The sequence below is a fragment of the Poecile atricapillus genome, chromosome 7 (assembly GCF_030490865.1).
Source record: "Poecile atricapillus isolate bPoeAtr1 chromosome 7, bPoeAtr1.hap1, whole genome shotgun sequence".
NCBI lineage: Eukaryota > Metazoa > Chordata > Aves > Passeriformes > Paridae > Poecile > Poecile atricapillus.
This window is the reverse complement of record NC_081255.1, coordinates 6234298-6256614: the sequence shown is the minus strand read 5'-3', so window position 1 is coordinate 6256614 and position 22317 is coordinate 6234298. Positions and strand designations below refer to the sequence as shown.

General features: G+C 38.3%; 1 protein-coding gene across 4 annotated transcripts in view; it reads right to left on the bottom strand.

The window, feature by feature from the left end:
• The window catches only part of RABGAP1L (RAB GTPase activating protein 1 like), a 229893-nt gene that overhangs the window by 159503 nt on the left and 48073 nt on the right, over nt 1–22317 (bottom strand). For all 4 annotated transcript variants that reach the window (XM_058843200.1, XM_058843202.1, XM_058843199.1 and 1 more), the window contains 2 exons: nt 17124–17217; nt 12485–12635 (listed from right to left, as the gene is read on the bottom strand). In XM_058843200.1, coding sequence (XP_058699183.1) covers nt 12485–12635; nt 17124–17217 — 245 coding nt within the window. The remainder of the gene's footprint in view (nt 1–12484; nt 12636–17123; nt 17218–22317) is intronic.

The following is a 22317-nucleotide window of genomic DNA, read 5'->3' as shown; positions in this document are numbered from 1 at the left end:
GGACAAGGAATAGCTTCCTACTGAGAATGATCTACAGGGAAAATTTTGCCAATAACAGTGGAAGCACATTCCTGGGTAACTCACAGACGTGGAATCCAGAAATGAGAGGTGTTAGGAAAATGCCACTGAAAGCAAGAATTACTGACTTCCCCCCACACCCCTGAGTTAAAAATTAGCTAATTAAAATTTATGAAGTCATCGTACATCTGATAACTATTTTTCAAGATTAATGACATCTAAATACATTCAACTTCCAATAACTAGCAAATTTTGTCTTATTAGATAATGAAGACATTTATATTTATAGCAAGAAATTGGTACATGTAAATGTTATATGAGCTGAGGAATCGTTTATTCTAAAAGAAATACCAAACCTGATATTATCTGCCATCTCTTAAAAAAATATGAAATCAAATATATACTTTATCAGAATTAAGAAGAAGTTAAATATAAAGACAACATTGATATCTACAAAGGCTTTTGAAAAGGACATTATCTGGGAATGGAGAAGTCAAGTCTGTAGATTATATTCAAGGCCAACTTCTTTCACCAATATTAAATTCACACATAAACCTCTCCCCTCTGCTCAAGATTATGGTGTGAAGCTGGAAGTCAATCTCTTTTTTCAGATATTTTAAAGATATATCACATCAAACTGCCCCAAACATGGAATATCAACATGCTGAATGAAACACTAACTCAGTGATTTTATAGCCATTCCGTATATTGAAATAAAGATATCAGAAATTACCTTCTTAACAGTTAAGGTTTTCTAATACACTAACTAAAAGAAATAAGAATGAGAAACAACAATTTTTTACAAAGGAATGGTTTTACACAAGGTATTTACATTCATTTTTCTGTCAAAGTTATGAAAAAACCTCAGTAGTCAGAAAAAATGCCATAGAAATGGAATAAGGCTATATAAAAAAAAGCCTTATTTTTCAGCTAATGTTCTAACCCAAGTGCTCACAAGGGATGAGCTTTAGCACATTTCCTTTCACCCCCAAAGAAGGTTCTTTATAAAACAAAGCAAAGAAAAGTAAGGAAAAAATGGTTACATTCAAAAAGCTATATTTTATTGTTATGGCAACTGATGTGCTAAAAATAAAGAAATAAAGTTGTTATGGCAACTAGAATTTTAAAGGCAGTCAAAAGTAGAATAATCAAACATTCTGCTGGCTTAAAATGTAACTTCTATGACTCAATTTACAGAAAGAGCTTCAGAGACAGAGGTTGGGTTTTTTGGGGGAGATTCTGCTTTAGAGATCACAATTAGTACAATTCCAGGGAACTCTAAGGAATGCAAGGGAACATCTCAAAGTGAGTAGAAAATTACACTTTGCAAGTGTACACTTGCAAGTCCTCACAGTCATAAGGAAGAAACAAACACCTTTTACCACTTATCTGATGTGCTAGTGACCTTATCTAAATCCATAAAATATATCAGACTGCCCAGAGAAGCTGTGGCTGCCCCTGGATCCCTGGAACTGTCCAAGGCCAGGTTGGATGGGGTTTGGAGCAACCTAAAGGTGTCCCTGCCCATGGCAGGGGGTGGACTGAAGATGAAATTTAAAGTCCCCTTCAACCCCAACCATTCTAGGATTCCATGATAAAGGTTACTTAATGATTTTAAATTAAATACTGAAAAGTTAGGAAGTGGCAAAATTTGTCTGAAGCAGAAGAGTTTTTTCTCTTTGTATGTATGGAATTAAAAAGATGCCTATGACTACAAGATTATAATATCTTTACATTTGTGATACATCCTTGATAATCATTACACGGCTCCTAATTATACAAGCACTTCCACCACAACCTCAGAGAACTCTTCTCCTATCCATTATTTCTCAGACTGTCGAAACTGCTACTTCTATTTGAAATTAACTGTGTGCACCATGAAATATTCCAAAAGCCATACTGAGACAAGCCTTAATTAATAATAAGCAAAATATTTAACAGATACTTCAGAAATTATGACTAGAAACAGTAACTTGTAGTGGAAATATTTGCACTTAAACCATGTATGTAGCATGTGCTGGGAGATCCCAGCATAAGCTGTTATTTTAACACAGCATGTGCCTTTTATTTTGGCTTCACTGCACTAAAAAGAAGGGTTGCTGCTAGCAGTACATGTAACTCTTTTCTGACCCACATGAAAACTCTCTCACCACAATCCACAAGAGCTTTCAGTGAGCAGAACTAGAATGGCCAAAAATACAGCTCGAAGTCAGGCTCTTCACTCTTCACTTGCACTAAACGGACATGAAACAGATTCATTCCTTATTGCAGCAAAAAATCAGATGTACGCTGAAAATTCAAATAATACACAGGGCTGTGCAACAAGGCTAACACTGAAAATTCAAGTGTATTTCTGCAGTTTTGCTTCGCCAGCCCCAGTATTAATCCTTGAGGCTGGATGCACAGTTAACTCATCCCTTCTCAATCATGTGAAGCTAGCATTTCTAGAAACGCAAATTATGCAGGTAAATATCTTACCTAATGAATCTATGACCAATTCAACAGCTTCTGCAAAGGGAACTTCATGTATAATTCTCACTCTACGTATATTTTCAGGAGTAAGGGTAAGTCTTAGACATGGGAATATCAAGAGTTTAAATCCCAGTTTTAGAAATACGTCTCTGTTTGGGCTAAAGGAGCCCGGCTGCCTGTTTCCAAGGCTTGCTGCTGACTCAACCAGACACTGCAGACAGTCCTGAAAAGGCAACCAGCTACTGCTGCTCTGAGCTTTCTATGAAATTAACTTCCTCATTGTGTAATAGCCTAAACTTAATCAAGTGCATGGCTGCCTGAAATACACAATCTTGAGTTCCAAAAAAATGAGCAGACATCCAAATGTTACTCCTTGAGTGCCAGCTGTGCAAATCCTCTGCTGGCATTCAGCATCAGTATTCTTGTTGTATTGGGGCAGCCATTCCTCATTGAACACACATACATGCATATATAAAAGCATCACCAAAGAATACTCATTCTAGCATTTGTGGGTGTATTTTATTCCTAATGTGTGTTTATTTTCAAATTTCCATTCAAGAAGAATCGGAGAGTCTTCACAGAAAGGAAAAGGAAATCGTAGACAAGTGACAACAAAGACCAAAAGACCTTTCTGGAATTACATTTACAAACTCATGAAAGAAAGGGGGCATGGTTCAAAAAGGTACCTCCAATTCCTCTGCCATACAGTACTAAAAAGTAATTAGACTGCAATGTTACATTAACCTACCTAAGGCTGCCTCACCCATGCATGCTGTCCAGACCCAGCACTTGCTCCCATCTCACCCTGACACCACACATGAACAGTGAATCTCTGAGAGAAATGGGGCAGAAGAAAATTTTCTAAATAAAAATCCACAATTACTGTGACTAGTCCTGCAAATGCTAAGTAAGGGTATAAAAAAGAGATGGAACATGCAGTAAAAGAAACCTCTTTTGGGAAGCACGCTGTCTGAAACTGCAATCCCCATTAATGACGATTTAGCTTTAATGCAGGCTGTATCCTGTACTACCAAGTCAAAAAAAAGGATGTATTTCAAAACTGGATTGCTTTGAAGACAAACCACCCATCTGAAGACAGCTTTGTCATATGCAGGATATGATTAAAATATGTGACTCTCCATATCACCAGCATTTGGCTGTCAGTTTAAAAAGCAACTGATGAAAACCCTCAGCAAGAAAAAAAATTCCTAGCTGCCAAAATATTTGTCTATGTCCACAAAAACCTACATAAAAGATTGTTAGAAAGAGTATATGCAATGGCAGACTGCACTCAATCTCCCTCTGGTTAGTCTACCTCAGCAGCTGTAAATTTGCTTGCTGACAGGAGCCATGACTCTTAATTTATATGACCATACTCATCACTGCAAAGGGAAAAAAAATCCTTAATGGACACAGACTGTAAAGAAGATCTACAGGTTTCCAATCTATTTTGAAGTGATTACTGTAAAATCTACCTTAACACTAGTTCAGGCCCTTAGAAGAATATCCTACAGAACACACAAATAACCCTGTCATTTGGGGTTTTATCATGAAGAAGTCATACATAAAATAAGGTAGAAAAAGGTTCAGAATTAAGTCCTATGTTGAATTCCAGTTTGGATTTAAGTGATGTATTCATCACTTCTGTATGCTTTAATATTCTACACATGCAGCTCAGGCCTTGCTGGGTTTGTTACTATTCCAATTGTTCTGAACTGCTGTCCAGAGATATGGTAAAACATGCTTTAATAAAGTGTTGACCACCAGGACTGGTGTTAACAAAGGCATTTTAAGAGACTTTAAACACCAAATGTTTGGACTCTTAAGTGTTTCTGTATTTACAGCACTCTTTAATTTTTATAGCATCAAACACTAACATACTGAAATCAGCAACTAATAGTCAGGCAAAGGTGGTTTGCCCTCTTCAATAAAGATATTTAAGATTTCTAAAGCTCCAGCTCTGGAGTGCTGCAGCCCCTTGCATGCCAGTTATGCAACCTTTATTTGAAAGCAGAAGCTTGTTAGGAAGAAGTGGATTTGAGAGGAAAGAGGAATACCAAGAGCATGATGATTGCCTCACACACAATCATCCCTCAACAATCCCAGCTCTTGCAGTGGACACAGTCATAACCTTTTGCTTCAGGGAAGCAGTGCCCTGTGCTAACAGGGGAGATCATACACACATAATTCCATAAAGCCAACACACCCTGCAGGGAACTTCTACAATGATCCAGTTTTACTCAGGAGAATAGAAAACAATGGTTTAAAATGTCTCTACTACAGCTGCTCTTTCAGCATTAGCCTCATTAGTCCTAGAGGAAAACTGAACACCAGCTAACAAACCAACATTCAAATTCAACTGGAATACCTATTTATGTTTGATCTCGGAAGGAGTATCAGGGATTTTCAAACAAGCTCTGAAGTGCCAAGTACTCACAGCTCTTACCACACTCTGAGGGAACAGCGAGGCAATGACACATCCCAGTTCCATCCTACTTAAAAACCACTTGTTATGTGCATCAATATTCATATATCCTGAGCTTATGACACTATCTGGTGTAATATAATTTCTTCCAGGAACCATCATTTAAACCTGTTCAGGCCATAATACTGATACACCCTTGGTTTTATCGCTGTTTGAAATGATGGGCAACTCTGCACCCCTGGTTTGCAGACAACAGATTGTAAATTCACACAGACTGCAAGAGAGCACATGCACATCTCATTTCTACTCCACCCTTCAGAATAAGTGTGCCAGTTGAAGTGACTTTCAGGGCAGAGAGGTCACACATCACCTCAAGAGCCAGGGATTGTATTGTGTTATTTTAGTGTTCTCATATGTGGTTATGCATGGAAAAGAAACTGCAGGAAAATTCTTAATGCAGCAGAATATTTTATTATATTATATTTTATAATTCATTTTCAGGACCTGAAAATGAAATACTACTGGCGATATTTTCCACTTCAAGTATCATACATTAAAATTTAGATAACATAAAAATAAAAATTACTAATTGATGCCCTCCCTTTATTTCCTGAAGGGACCTGTCATTAAACTGATTTATTCCTTTGAAGATGAAGACTGTGCATAAGATTTTCCCTTTTGTGCGCACAAAATTGAAAGACTTTCTCCAGATGAGTGCTAAATGAATCAAAACTTGGCAAATTAAATTCACCTTAGGGGCATTTTATTCCTGAGTTTGTAAGAGTAATATTAACATTTGCTGTGAAACTAGGTACCCTGGTACATTTATCACAAACTAAACCTTTTATCTGAAGTCTGAATTTAAATTAAGCTATTTAAAGAAGTAAAATTGTATCAACTTCTACTCTTCAGAGACAATAATTTTTCACTGATTTCTAGTAAGTATTTTCAGTTCATATACACTTTATTGTCCCACAGTGTTGCAGCACCACTAAAATATTTCAAAGTAGGTGACTGTAACTGTCAGTACCAACAGAGCAGCTTACACCAAAAATGAAGCTTCCCATCACTCCAACCAGCATGAGCTGATTTGTCTCTACAAACCACATTACTTTATAAAAATATCTAGAATCTACTTGCCATGAAATGAATTCTCTCAGTTTAAGAGGAGAGTTAAGTAACAGTCATCCTATCCTTATCCTTTAAGAAAAGGTGGGCCTGTACATACATACTGAAAACATACATACAGAAACTGCATAAACATACTGAATTTAAAAGAAACAGGAAATTCAGAAAAATTTATCAGTTCCTTCAGAATTATTCTGCCTAATACCCAAGTGCCTCATTCAAAAAGCAAAGTAACAGGTATTAGCTCTTTCTCTTTTAAGTCAACTGAAAAAAAAAATCATGTTTTTATTATAATGTTCATTGATCTTTCATAATTGCTTAGCATACTGCTATGCCATCCTTGGTATCTATTTCCTTTAAAAGTCAAGGGAGACAACTCCTAATTAGTAAGGAGATGAAATAAAAGTAAAAATAAATAAAGAATGAAAAAACCCACACACAAAAAAAAAAAAAAAAAAAAGAAAACCCAAGCTATTCCTCACTACAGAAGCCTAAACTCCCTCATTTTCAATCAGGACAAACAGATGCACCATTCTGAACACAAATATTTCCTACAAAAATACTCTAATGTTTCAGTCCATTAACCAGCCTGCTGTGGCAGCTGGTGAACAGTCATCTTTTTAATTAGACACCCTTACTGATTAATTAGTCTCAGAACACTGAGCAGTGGAACCCTGCACAATGCCACTGGGACAAAAAAATATTCCTCTTCCCTTTCTTAGTGCTAACTTAACATCCTTTGGTACCGCTGCAAATAACAAGCTTGATTCATTCTCTACTCACACTAAAATAGCTTTCCTATGTAAGGAATTCTCCCAATTCCCAGCTAAACTGTTTCACATAAATTGTATTTGCTTCACACAAATAAAATAAATTTAAAAACTAAATTAACAAAATCACACAAATATGGCATCAAGGCACCAGTTTCAAAGTCAATTGCATTTAATCTTCTTTGGATAGAAACAGTGACTCATTTGTGATCCCTTCAGTTTTCCTTTTACTAACTATGCAAGCAAACTGGCAATAAAAATTAAAAAGCCAAGTAAGTATTAAATGTGAAACAAATAAGCAAATACCTTTTCTTGTTTGAACAATCTGGCTAAATTCAAAATATAAAAATAAATATATTTCTGCATTAGGTTTACATGAAAGTTGATCTGTCCTTGGAGCTCAGTTGGAAGACACATGCACCAAGAAACAGAGAATTATATGGAAAATTGTGATTGAGCACATGTTGAAACTTCAACAACAGGATTTGTTATTTTCATCTATCCTATTTCTAACTTTTAATTTTGGACAAGACACAATTCCAGAAACCTGTAACCTTAACTTCTGGGTGTTTTTTCTTTTTGCTTTAAAAAAGGAGGATTTGTCTTGTAGGAATCAGAAATAATGCTGGTCCAAACTGAACAGGTAAACTACATATATTAACTCTAAACTGATTAATTTCATCCAGCCCCAAATCCAATCCATTTGATCCACCTTCTGCAGCAATGGAAAATACTTTATTATAATTGTTCAGTATTGCATAAGAATTATACTGCTGGAGTAGTGATACCCCGATTAGTGCCATTTTCAAATTATTAAACTACTGAGATCTGTTATTTTCATGATATGGCAATATTTAATCCCCAAATCACTGCCTCTCAGAGCTTGGAAGAATTGTAAAGATTTTCACTCTTATGTGGAGTGGCTTGAAATGTTATTGGTCCAGACACAAAACCAAAAAATACAGTCAGCAGAAAAAGCTGGGTTTTGGCCAAGTCTTCTGAAGCCTGACCTTTTAATTAGTTATTATCTCTGTTCTGGGCACATGCTCCTATTGCCAAAGGAAATTATGACAATAAACAAATAATCTTATTTTTGGTTCACTTACAAGTCATTTGGAAGGACACTCAATCTTTTTTTAAGACCTTTGACTCAAAGTCACCATCCAGTTCAAAACCAGGCATTCTCATTCCTACACAAACTTTCATTGTTTTGAGTAATATAATACAACCAACATCTACTTTATCTGAGAATAGGCTTCTTTTTCTGATCTTACTTTAAGAAATAATAAATTTAAAACAAGTTTTGCTTCCTTTAAAGCTGCATTTAAAATAAGTCTATATATACTGTTAGATGAACATGGAGTTAATTTATTAAGGGAATTCCTACTGCAAACTGGAAATCTTTTATGAATAATTCATACAGTTTAGAATTAGAAATGCTACCTTAAAACAGTCCACCCAGAAGTTTTCAAACTACAAAATGTGAGTGACAGCCTCCTGTATCTGTTCTCATTTTACTGCCACAACTACAGGCAGCCCTGACAGGAAAGAAGTCTCACCCTACAAATTCAGCAGTGAGAATTCATACAAGAATGAAACCATCTAAAACAGAGAAGAAAAATTCTGATAATAAGCACTGTAAGATACAATAAACAAAGCATCTGTCCCCATGCAGATGCAACAAGTATTTTAGGCTAAGTTGCTGCATCACTGCCATCAAGTGACAGCCAATTTCTACTCATTTAAACACTGACAGTGCCTGACACCTGCTCTGAAGCAGTGGCACAAGGGGAGCACGATTCTTGCAGGAGACAATTAACCAGTCACTCCAGTTGTTAACAGGCTACACTCTGGCTTGGCACCCACCAGTTTATCAGAGCTCTGAACACACTTCATCATGGAAAAATTCATTTGAGTCTCTGCAGAGGAACCAGTGAAGATGAAATAATGCCAAGCAGGCAGGAGAAAACACTCCAAGATGAACTGACCTCAGCTTGTGCACATTTTTCTATGTATATTCTTTTAACAAACAAACCAGACATGCTTTTTCAAAAGCTCTTTAAGTACCAATATTACCCCTTCATTATCATAAGCAGATTTTTCTCCCTCTGATTTTATTTTCCTTACAATAAATACACAAATAAAAATACACATTTATTCCTACTAATGTGTATTTGACTTCCCCCTTCCTGTCAGGTGCCACGTACAGCACTGTGAAGAGCCCATGGCACACATGCCAGCAAGGGAAGGAAGGCAGATTTTGACTGTCATACAGAACACATTTGCATAAATGTCAGAAACGAAGCAGCTGCCAAATCATAACAACTCTCTAAAATTGTATGCAAGTTCTACTATTGTGCTCCAGTCAAAAATTCTGAGCAACTCACGGTAATCATCAAGCTGGAACTCAGCAGGAGACCTAAGGGAGTGCAAGGTAGTGCTTGTCAGTACTTGTGAGAGCAAGTATTTCTTTCTCCCTTCCCTCCTGGAACTCCAAACTCACCTAAAGATGTGAAATGAATGCTCTGATCTGGGGAAAAGGGAACACAGTTCACCAGGTCATTCTTGACAGACTGCTGATCTCCAGTGCACAGGACTAGAGGACACAGAAGCCTTTTGGAGAAAGTAAGTGCTGCATTGACTTTTCTAAATGAGACATTTTATTTTGCTTTCAGTGCTGAATTGAGACTCTAAAACAAGCCCCAAATAACCCTCTCCTACAGAACACACTGAACAAAGCACTCCTGTAGCTGAGAAACACTGCAGCAGGTTCAAGAGCCCTGCATTCTGATGGATTTACACAGTATAAATGTACAGACAGATTTCTCAGGTGACAGGTCTTATAGCTGGCCAATCTAACACAGCACTACTGCACAAGACTGGAATAGAACAACAAATGTGTCTATATCACATAGGTCTCTAAACTAAATTTAAATGCTGAGAGTCTGCTGTCATTCAGAGTATCACAAGACACACATTTTTGTCCTGCCAACAACACAACTCTCACTAGTGAGCAGTTTCACCAGAAGTTAACCAGTAACACTGTAGTAAAGTCAGAGTTTTTACCAGATTTCGCTCTGTCCCCAGAAGAGGCAACCATAAATCAGGTTTTAAGTACTAATAATTCCAAGTATCGAGTTTATCTTTCAAGCTGTGACAGTATCACGGCAGAGATTTTTCTAGTGGTCTCCAGTGCCCTTTTTCTCACTGAGAAAATTGCAGTTGCCAATTTAACCCAGGGCTGCAGGTCAGGCTGGATGAGCAGGGAAGGGCTGGAGTGCTGGGAGAGCAGGCTCAGAGGAAGGATCTGCTGCCATGGGCAGCATGGGACAGAACCTGGGGAGCTGCTCCAGGAATTGGGCAGCAATGGGGAGCTGGTTGAGGGACAGAGAGGTTTTGAGGGCTTGTGGAGGTCTCAGTAGGCAACAGTTCAAGTTCACAGATGCTTGTACTACCTCCTACTTCTGGAATGGAGCCCACTTCATTCCCAGGACTGCAGGAGCAGAGCATCACCAGCTCTCCCCAACTAGGAATGGCTCAGGAACACATATGTTCCAGGAATACACTGCTGAAGAGGTCAAGGCACCCACAAACACATCCAGCTTCCAGAAGAGAAACAACAAGCAGAATGCCCAAAATACAAGGAGACAATGAATTTGTGCAAGCATATATATATATATATATAAACTGAAATAATCAAGATGAAAATGATGGGTTTGATGGAAAGAATAAATAATTACAGAAAAAATAAAGTTTGTCTTGTTGGTATATTAGGATGGTAGAATACAAATAATGCAGAGAAAAGAAATCATTTCTGCTTTCTCATATAGGAGAAGCAAGTGAACAGTCATTAATACCCAAATAACTCTGAAGCTTAACATTATTATTACTAGGTTATTACTGACACATATAAGGTAACACTACAACCAAGCTTTTAGTAGTATATACTACTAAAATATATATTCTACTGCTTTCTCTGCTTAATTCACATTAGTGACACACCCAAATGAAACTGAAAAGTTTGGTTCACAGACATAAATATCAGATAATAATTCATTTTAAAAAAAAATCAGCTGACATTTTTTTCTGGAGCATCCCATACTATCTCTTCCCAAAGACAGGCCTAGCTTTGGTATGGCACAAGCTCCCTCCTGTTCATTTCTTTCATGAGTCTTTTATTGCCAAATGATGTGATCATCAGCAGTTTAGACAGACAGACTACAGAAGAGGTTCTGCCATTTCAGAAGGAAAATGATTCACTTTAGAAAAAAACTGTTTGCCTAAATGCTTCAGTTCAGCAGAGGATTTAAATTTTTCATCAGAAACACTATAATATTTCATATTAAATACTGTATGAAATAGCATCTTCCAAAGTACACATTGCAATACACTGCAATATTTCTGCAGTGAAAAGGCCAAGTGTAACAAGGTATTTTTAAGGCACAAGGCCCCAGCACCAAGATAGACCTTGCATTTTAGAGGTTTTCCACTTCCTCCTCTGCTGCAAAACAAACATCTTTCCCACTTTTGGAAAGCAGGAGTTTTAATAATGGAGGTGGCTTTGATGCAATATACAGCTGACAGATGTCCTGTGAATAGTTTCTAAAGAAAATATAACACAGCTACAACATTAAAATGAAAAATTTACACTATCAAAACATTCTTCCTTCTTGGTAAAGAAAAAAGAAGCTACCAGGACAGCTCTCATTCTGGGGATGCTTCTAAACTTCACAAACATAATTATGTCAAATTAAGAGGACAAGCAGCAAAACAATATGACAACATTATGAATGGAAACTTTTGAATAACAACATCTACCCCAGAATTTCTGTGTGGACAGATAATTCATAACCCAGGTAACAAACCCAGCACTTGCTCTGAGCAGCATAAAAAATTATCTCCATCCATTTCTACCATTAAAAGCATATTTCAGACTGCTGCTCTTCTCAGAGCCCCGCAGCAGCAGAGCTCCAGAACCCCAAATGCTGAGATCACCTCTGACACTGCAAAGAGCTTGTGCTACACAACACATCTCCTCCCTCTTGCCATCACAGATCTAAGAAGATCAAACAGCTCTGTAAACTTCTTAGAATGCTCACTGACTGCACGAATGGACACAGAATGGGAATGGATTCCCAAAAGGATTCTCCTCTCAGTTCACCCAAATAGAAAGGAGACTGGTTTCCTCCTAGGTCAAATGTTTTAAATATTCTTTTTTAAAATAAATAACAGAAAGAAGAAATACTCAATTTTATGACCTTTGGTTAGGGTTTGAGTTTTTTTAAGAATGGAAATCCCTAAAATTAAGATGTACGTAAAACAACCTTTTGAAAAAACAAAGTGATGGATTTGAGTTTATAAAAAAACCCACAAGCAAACTTCTGAACAAGCTGATGTTCTTCTTATCATCACAGCAAGAGAAAAGAAAGCTAAATGTCAAGCTTTACTGCAGATATAGGTCAGCAATTTCTATTGCTAATGCCATGCAGCAGGTACCTATGGCAGGAGGTAAAGTCACATAATCACAATTTCACTTGCTTAAAACAAGTCAAACTGTTTCATCCTTCTGCTGCCCGACCACTGACTACAACTGCTGCCCAGCAGTATTCATCTCAACCAAAGGAAAGAAAAGTGAACAAAAGAAGGAAACAACAAATAATAAGTCCCTTACCATTGTGATGAGTAATCTGTATTTATCCAGCATTGCCTGGTTGTCATGGCATCCTGCCAGCAACTGCCAGATCTCTGCCCTCAATGCTTCTGGAACACCACTCTTCACCAGAGTGGACAATCCATTTGGTCTCACAACAAGGTTATTGTGCCTGAAACAAAGATGATCATTTGCCTGTTATACTCCAGCTATAGAAGTCAAAATAAAGATTAAAAATGTTAAAAATCTTTGAAGTTATTCATTAAAGCAGAGTCAGCAATTGGCAACACAAACTTTTCCTCTACTGGTTACAGTAGTTAGTGTTCGTCAGATGGAAAACAAAAACTCTGCAAGGATTTACAGTAAGAACCAGTGGCAAGATGCAGTGATATCCAAATTCTCTAGGTGTGGAGATATTAATGAAAATTAACAATGAACAGTTGCTGAAATTGAAGTAAGTTGGCTAATGAACAATTTGAACTGAAAGAGAAAAATATGCCATCTGTGCAGACAATTCAATTTAAGTATTTGTTCAACATGCATGTTTTAGCTTAGATTAAGAAAAATAAATTTAAAATACTGTAAGCTGTACAGAAAAACAAATTTTGGAAAAAGAATGAAAGACAATTTTAAGAGTACTATTATGAAGACTGAAGTTCTTCATAATAGTTCTGCATGCTTCATGCCAAGAGTATGTTCCAAGTCCCACAAAACAGGAACACTTGCACACACGTTTGTACAATCCCACTATTTCAAATAAATCTCTCTGTTGGTCTGAGCTGGTGCTTTACTACCTGGTTTTACACACACAAAACAAGAAATGTAGAAATACAAAAATCACTGCATGTGCACAGTATTACAGAGCTTTCAGTTGCAGATATTGAAAAGCTCTTTTGGAGATAAGAGTATTTGCTAATCAAGATTAAAGCACTCTTAGACTCATGACAATTTTCAGAGCAATGCAGCAGAAGACTGCCCAAACTGATTTCTGGCTCTTCCTGCTGTAGGAAGTGCTGTGCTCCACGTGCTCTGACCACTGATCTGTGCCCCAGCTCTCCTGGTAGCAGAATAGTGAGAGTGGTTGTTTAGCCAAATGCCAGCAAGCTGTGATTCATTAAATAACCTGCAATATGACCCTGGATTTGCAGTGAATGTTTAGAGTACTCATTCTATGAAACAGGTCATTAGGACAAGAACAGATTACCACTGCTGTTTAAATTTAAAAGAGACTCCAACCTATTTCTTTTTCCTATGCTTTGGGGATGATATCCCCATTTTTCCAAATGAACTGAGAATTTAAAAGAGTGGGATTACCTCCCTATTATTCTTTTAAAAAACAATGATTATTTTTATTTTTAAATGTGCAGTGCAGTACAAGTAACTTCATCTTAGTCATTTATCCCTCAGATACCCAAATAAAAACTAGTTTCTTTTATATTTTTCAGTCTCTTTTGCAGTCAGTCACATCACCCTAACAGTCTTGCAATGGGAAAGAGCTAGAAAGAAAAGCAGTATTCACAGAAACATTAAAAGCACTAAACTCTTGACTTAAAGGACTTGCACAGGTTAGGAGAAAGCCACAGAGATGCTCCAAGGGCTGGAACCTCTCTGCTATGGACACAGGTTGGGAAAGCTGGGGCTGTTCAGCCTGGAGAAGAAAAGGGCTCCACAGAGACCTTATTATGGCCTTTCAGTTGACCTTAAAGGAGCTCATAAAAAGGAGGAAGAGAACCTTTATAAGGGCAGATAATGACAGGACAAAGAGGAATGGTTTTAAACTGACAGAGAGGCCGGGTTACATGGGTCCTTCTTCCCTGTGAGGGTGGGGAGGCCCTGGCACAGATTGCCCAGAGAAGCTGTGGCTGCCCCATCCCTGGAAGTGTCCAAGGCCAGGCTGGACACAGCTTGGAGCAGCCTGAGATAGTGGAAGATATCCCTGAGATGAGCTTTAAGGTCCTCTCCAACCCACACTATTCAGTGATTCTATAACCAGATACTCTAAGCAGTTACAGAATTACAACATGCATGTTGAGGAATAAATATATAGAAAATGCATCAGAAATGTGAAGCTCTAGTTGTGGATTAGTTTAGTTATTACATGGATCTGGTCATATGTCTTACATGAGAAACAAAGAAGGGCTCCCCCTGAGGACTGGGCAAGCTGATCAAATGAACAGCTAAAAAGGGACATTCCCATAGAAACGTAACAGGGGAATTTTCAGCAACCCTAAGGAAACAATACAAATAAGGCAACAACTAATACACATGCTCTAACACCATCCTGAACATAATCCCAACTGAAAAACAAACAACCAGGCTTTACTGGCTCTGTCCTGGATTTGTGTTTTATGGCAGAGGTAATACTTTAGCAATATGAGTCCCTGCTGGACAGCATTACTAACTTTCATAGCCAACTTTCCAAGTACTGGACGGCTCTTTGAGAAACAGCTTGTGCATCCATAATCCTTGCTCAGAAACAGAAGTGAGCATAAAATATAAGCTTACCTTATTCTAACCTTATCCTTTATCATGTGGGAGTCACCATTCATGGATGCTGACATCTTTAATTTGTTATAAAATGCTGCAATTCACCTGCACAAACTCATAAACCCAATTTTAAAATATCAGAGAGCAAGGATATAGAGCAGCAATGCATAGACTGTGCTTCAACTTGACAAACATACATTTCTGATCAAAGACTGTTATTGATCCTTGCTACTAGATTTTTTTTTTAGAAATAGTTGACCAGTCAGCAAAAGCAGCTTTAATGCAGCAACTTTAATGCTGAGGATGCAGTAAATAGTAAAATAAATAGATATACCATTACTTTTCAATTGTTTGTTCTATCTTTTTGGTAAATTATCTTATTCTTATTTCTGTTTATATTCTTGAAGAAGACTGCTGGAGCAGTGTTTCTGCTGAGTCCAATAGGTTACACTAACATTTTAATGAAATGACAAAAAGCAATTAAAACAAGAAATTTTTCATCTAAGAGGCAAATCAGCACACCAAGTGATTCCAAGTGGAAATGTTAATTTTTGTTTATTTACTTTTTTTGAAAGTGCACAGAACTTCTACTAACATATGGTGCAGTTTTCAACACACTAGATTTTATTTTGATTTCTTTTTAGTTTTCAAATCCTTAGCATTTCTCACCTGTTAATCTAAGTTTTGTTCTTAAAATGTAACATTAACACTCTTCAAGAACTCAAGCAGTTAACAGATTTTAATTTCTCTCTACAGGCAATGTTGCCTGAGACATTCCTGAAGAAATGTTTTCCAGTCTTCAAACAGGCTGGGATCTCCCATTTCTCCCCCCATTTTAAACTAATTTTAAGCTGCTTTAACTACTAAACAATTTTCTTGATTGATGTGTAAGTTATGTTAGGATTCCAAAACAGTTTATTCCAAGTCTTAAATGTTTTGTCTTGTTAATTAGTATACTTGATTAACCAGAATAGTGGATACATGAAACTTAAGACCATGAGCTGTGGATGTCCTTTTATTCAGCATGCTCATCCACAGAGTCCAGGTATTTGTCAAAGACACAAGTTAAAAATAGAAGAATTAACTGACAAATTAATTTTTTAAAAAAAGTTAAACTGAAAAACAGCATCTTCCAATCTTGGATCTTGGATCAAGACCAGAAACTTGGGTGACTGAGTAGTTAAAAACTCAGTCAGAAGGAGATGGTTCCAGAGAGAGGGTTCAGTTAAGCTCAGTAAAACCTTGTGATGCTTCATCCAGAAACCTTTGTGTGAGATCACCATACAGATGAGGTCAGCAGTAAGAGGCTGTTTCTCCAAAGCTACCCAGTAGCCAAGTAAAGGGAGGAATTGTCCAAATAAATCCTTAAAATGTTGTTCATCTCTCTTTTTGGAGTTAGGAAAAGGAAACAGTCCATTCCAGATTAAGGGCCTCTAATTATTTTTGTCTCCAGCAGCAGGAGCTGTTACTTACACAGGGAAAACCAAGTAAGTGGTTCTGGCACTTGCTCAGGTCTCTCTAAGGCAGCAAACAGACAGATTTTTCCTCTCTTGGCACAGTATGCACTGCTACAGAAGCACTTAATTAAACAACAGAAATAACACTGTTGAGAACATAGTCTGGGCTTACAAATACTCTTCATTCTATTCACCAACAGGAAGTGTTTCAGTGAGGATCCACAGTCTTTCTAGATTCCTTTTTGAGTGCTTACATGCAGCACATTAACAAAAAGAGGAAAAAAAAAAAAAGTGCTTCTAAACAAATTAAATGTACACAAGCTGGCATGCAGGACTTAGATGGGACACATGGGAGTTGCTGTGTCTGTCCTATCCTGGCACTGAGATTCAGAGGATTTAACAGCCAGCCACAAATGACCAGAAAGTTCTGCCTGTGAAGACTCAAACCTGCTGTGTGAGCACAAATACACTCTCAAACACCAAACAAAACGAGACTTGTGCAAATGCTATGGAAAAGATTTGTCAAAAAAGCTCCAAGTTATCTCTACCAGTCCCCTTTCAATTAAGTTTAAAAACTACACTTTAATGTGTCTTGCATTTTCTTTTTTAAACTGTGTAAGCTGAAGAATTTCAAACATCCTCCTCAGGAGCATAGAGTGTCATAAACCAAATGAAAGGTTAATATCTAAAATCTAATGTAAGAAATTAAGCATTACCATCTCCCCAGTAACTCTCCCCAGGAATACAAAATCTTCTCAGGACAATCCTTTGACACATCACCAGTGCCACTGGAGAGTTCATTATCACTCTCTGTAAAAAGAAAGAGAAAACAAGAAAACAAAAGTACACACAGGTTTACCCAAGAGCACAGACACTAGACATGCATACATACAGGTCTCAGACAATTTTTTTCTCATGTATCAGTTTTAATAGCATAAAAAGATCAAAATTTTAATGAGATCCTAAAGAATGTTTAGCAGACTTTACCATAATAAAGTTATCATAAAGTTTGAAAGAACAGGACTAGGGAATAACTCACAGCAGTGTTACCAGAGAAAGGACTGGGACCTAGAAAAGCATTATGTGAGAAAAATTTCAAGGCTGTCAACTCTCCATTTAATGAAATTTCACAGTGTTACCTAAAAGTCACATCCACTCCAGACTTCACATAAACAGAAGTCTCTGTTAAAGCATAGGAGATAATGCTACTTCTTTACACCATGTCCCTTTGGCTGTTCTGTGGTACCCTGAGCTCAGGAAGCCTTCTCTGAGCCAAAAAAAATATTTTTTTTCACTGAAGTAAGTTCATGGATGAGCAGAAGAAAAACAAGTGTGACATTAAAGGTCATAGTGCATGGAACAGAGAGGACTGCTTCAAGTGAAAGCTCGTAACTATTAAGAATAGGGAAGGATATATGCCATTATATAAGTAACATTCAAACCCAGAAGGGATGATATTGGCCTGGAATAGCATGCTCAAAAAACCATCCAATCCAAGTGTTCATTAGGATTCCAAGTGTCTCACAAGCCTGTGCAGCTGCCCAAAGTAAGCTGGACAGTCTAACTCCATATGGCAAGTCCTTATGCAGATATGGTCTTGCAGTTATTTGGACTTTTTCCAGTTTTATCTGAATAAAATATTGATAAGAATTAAACAAGTGCAACTTCAGCACCACCAGATGCTGACAGGCTCCAGCTTTCTGTGTCTTTAGTAGGAAACACAAGCCAAAAAGAGACACAGCAACAGCTGTCTTATCATCATCACAGAATCCCAGATCAGTTTGTGTTGGAAGGGTCCCTAGAGCTCATCCAGTTCCAAGTCCCCTGCCATGGGCATGGATACCTTTCACTAGCCCAGGTTGCTCCAAACCCTGTCCAGTCTGGCCTAGAACATTTCCAGGGACTGGGCAGCCACAGCTTCTCTGGGCAACCAGCTATCCTCAGAGGCTGCAGAAGACATGGACAGTTTCATGTTAAAGGGCTCCAAGCTGCTCTTTCCTATGATCTGAACCATCTCCAGAAGTTAAAATGTAACAAAAAAAAAAACCACCAAAGCTACATCTGCCCCCCAAATCCCTTTAATAGGCTGTTCCACACAGCTCTGTCACATCTTGTTGCTGATCTAATATCCTGCATTCCCTCAGGTGCATTAAACACTTCAACTCCAGCTTTATGTCAACAACACAGCTGAGGTAGAAGAGGATCTTCAGTACTTGTGCAATTACCCTGTTAACTCTTCATCCTTATCATTCAATTACAGATTTCTAATTTATATTCGTAGCAGCTGTCAAATACAAGTCATTAATAAAATATCATCAATGTTTGAATTTGACAGTGAGCTGTGAAGACAAAGATAGCATATGCTGTATTTCAAGGACAATTAACAGCAAAAACACTGCCCTGAGAGAAGCATATCAGAAATCTCTGTGTTTCAAAATGAACACTACATTGGTGAAAAGCTTCAGCTTGGAACCTGTTTACACAGCTTTACAGTTCCCAAATACCAGCCCAACCTCCATTTAAATATTTCCCCATTACAATTAAAAATAATCCAAACAAAATAACTACCCACCTGCATCACAAATCTACAAAAAATTTCATTTCAAGATTTCCCAATCTTTTGCATGTATTCACTAGACCTAAAGATGGAAATATGAAGATCTAAAACCCCCAAGTTTATAATTTTAACTAAAATTTTATATCACAGTGACAGATTTCCCAGTAACTAAAGGAATCAATTGTGTCCTGAGGGGAAAAAAATGTATTCAAAGACTCAACTTCCCCCTAAAAATTACCAAAAATAGTGTAAAGGCCAATTTCCTCACTTACCACACAGACATGGCAATAACTAACGAAAAAAAAAAGGAACCAAATGCATTACTTTTGCTTAATTCCCTCCTCTTCTGATTTGCACAACTGTGTCAGAGGGACCAACAATAAATGCAGTCCTTTCTACTTCCCATGGAAAGAAGAAAAAAAATCTGAGGAAAGCTCTGAGATTTGCCCATTTACCATTCAGAGATACAAGGTACATATTAATGATACTGGTATGTATTAAGAATCTCAAGAAAATCAGATCACATCAGGAATTTATCACAAACCACAATTTCAGAAAGCTTTTATGCATTCCAAGTAAAAGAAGAAAATTTGGCACCAGATGCTGAAAGGAAGAGATTAGAATTTCTTTGGAGAGACTGAAGAGCTACAGCACATCTCTACAAGAGTTAATGTTGAAAATACACACAAACAAACCCTGCAGCCTGGAATGAAATCTGATAAAGATGACTAAAATCCCCTGGCATACCAAAACGTTTCAGAATGTAGCTACACCGAATCCTCTGAGCAACAAAGCACAGTAGCTCTTATCAGATCCAAACCCAAGCTTGCCAAGGAATACTGACATCAGCCTAAAGAAACAAACCCCTTGATTTCTCACTGCACTGGTATTCTGGGAAGAATTCTTCGAAGTTCTAAAGGAGACCAGGGTTACACAGCACATACATTCCAGTGCTTCAGCCAGAAAATTCTTTCATCTGGAAGGCTTGGCAGTGTTTGAAATGTATTATTCAGTTATATGTCAGAAAATCTCGGGCCTTAATTAGAAATGCCATATGCTCCCTTTCAAAAGACGCTAGCATCAAACTTCAAAATAGAACAGGGCAAAGAGAAGAGAATAAACAGCCTTAAAGACCTCTACTTTGTTTCCATTCTAAAGAGTAATTACATATTCTAACCTCTTAAAGCATTAAGGTATAAGCTAAGAAAAAAAAAAAGATGCCATGGGAGGGATATTTAACCGTAGATGTTTTTCTCTGAGTATTTCTACACAATTTTTTCCACATTCCATAGCATCTATAAGCCAGAAGAATTTGCCAAAGCATGATTTAATCCACCCTTATTCTGCTGGGAAAGCCACAGATCCATTCTTCTAAACATTCTGTGTATTTCTCCTTCCTCCTGTATTTGCCCTATCTCCCAGAGCCATTGACTGGGCAATAAAACTTAAACTTTTTCAGAGCAGGTGGACAATGGAAGACATCTCAAGGGAGCAAACCTTGGGGTTGTGAATGCACATACACATAAACAGGCTTTAAGACAACCCCCAGGGAACAGTAAGTCTCAAAGGTTTTCTGTTTTGTTTTGAATTGCAACATGATTCACAAAACTCACAAAAAGGTCATTCTTCATGAATCAATTTCCTGAATTTAGAGCCTTTTTAAAGCAAGCCTGAAGGATCAGACTCCCACAGCAGGCATTGCTCTGTATGGTATCAGCATGGCATAATACTTTGGGCTGGAAGAGATCTCTGGAGATCAGCTAGTCTGATCCACTCCAAGCTCTAGTCAGATCAGGTCACGCCAGGACCTGAGTGAAAGGTGTGCTGGGGTTGGCTGGGAGCACTAAAAGGGCTGGCAGTGCACAGGAGTTTGGGAGGAGACACAGCCACAACAGATGACCCCAACTGACCCAAGGGATGCTCCAGACCATAGGGCATCATGCTCAGCATGTAGAGCAGGAAGGAAAACGAGGACAGGAACTTTAGTGTGATGCCATTCATCTTCCCAAGCCACTGTTACACATGATGGAGCCGTTTCCCAGGGGATGGCTGAGCACCTGCCTGCCCATGGGAAGTGATGAATGAATTCCCCATTTTGCTTTGCTTGAGTACACGGCTTTTGCTTCCCCTACTGAACTGTCTTCATCTCAACCCACGAGTTTTCTCACTTCTACCCTTCTGACTCTCCTCCACCTCACCATGGAAGAGTACCACGAGCAGCTGTGTGGGCTTGAGTTGCCAGCCAGGGTTAAACCACAATATGAGGTTAGTCTTGAACACCTTCAAGAAAGGAGATTGTAAAATCTCTCTGGACAACCTGATGCACTACTTGACCACACTGATGTGGTCATCAGTGTTTGTTAAAAACAAACAAGCCAACCAACTTTCAGAGACTGAAATATTATAATTTATGGCTTAAACATCTTCATGAAGGACTTCTGCCTATTACGGCAAAACTGTATAAAAACATAAGCAAAAGACCAGCAGACCCTGAACAGCACCCTGCACTGCACATTGATGAAGATAAAGTGACTCAGGTTGGGACTGGGGAAGAAGAATTCATTCACAGAGGGATCAAGCTTAGCACCTCAGGGATGGAGATGCCAGCCCTGGGGTTATCAGCTGCCAGAGTCTCACAGACCCTCCACACCAGACTGTGGGAGGAAGGAGAGGCTTTGGGTGTGTAGAGAAAAAGCCTCTGGTCTGAGGCAGTGAGTGCTGTGCAGAGCAGCTCAGCCAAGGGGCCCTTCACCCCAAAACAGCCACATCCATGGGAGGAACAGCAGAGGGGGTGTCAGGGGCCATCAAAGGCACCCCCAGTGTGTCCCCAGACCTGCAACAGAGCAGATGATGCAACAGATCTGCAGTGTTGCAAGGGACAGTGTCAAACTTGCCCACCCCAGGGGAGACGTGTGGATGCTCCCACCTGGCCCAAAGGTAAATTAATCCATCAGATTCTATACTTTTTGGCACAGGGTGGTGAGGGACCCTCACCATGAAGAAGACCGGATGAAGGGGAGCCTCGAGACATATCAGAAGGGTGATATGTTCCTATGTAAACCCTGTCACTCTCTCCCTATCTCCCCACCCTTGCAAACCTCTTCCATTTCTTTTTTTCTCTTTGCCTCTTTTACTATTAAATAAAATAATCAAGTTTTTTGGCACAAACATCTAACCTCATTTGTTTCTAATCAAGTTTTGGGGTGCATTTCAAACCTTTCTGGGTTCAATCCATTTAATTTCCAGACACTTGGTTTTCCTTGCTCTTCTATGTTAATCAGGATCATAACACCAACCCACCAAAAACACCCATTTAGCTAACCAGAATTTCAGGGGTTCCAACCTGTGTCTCT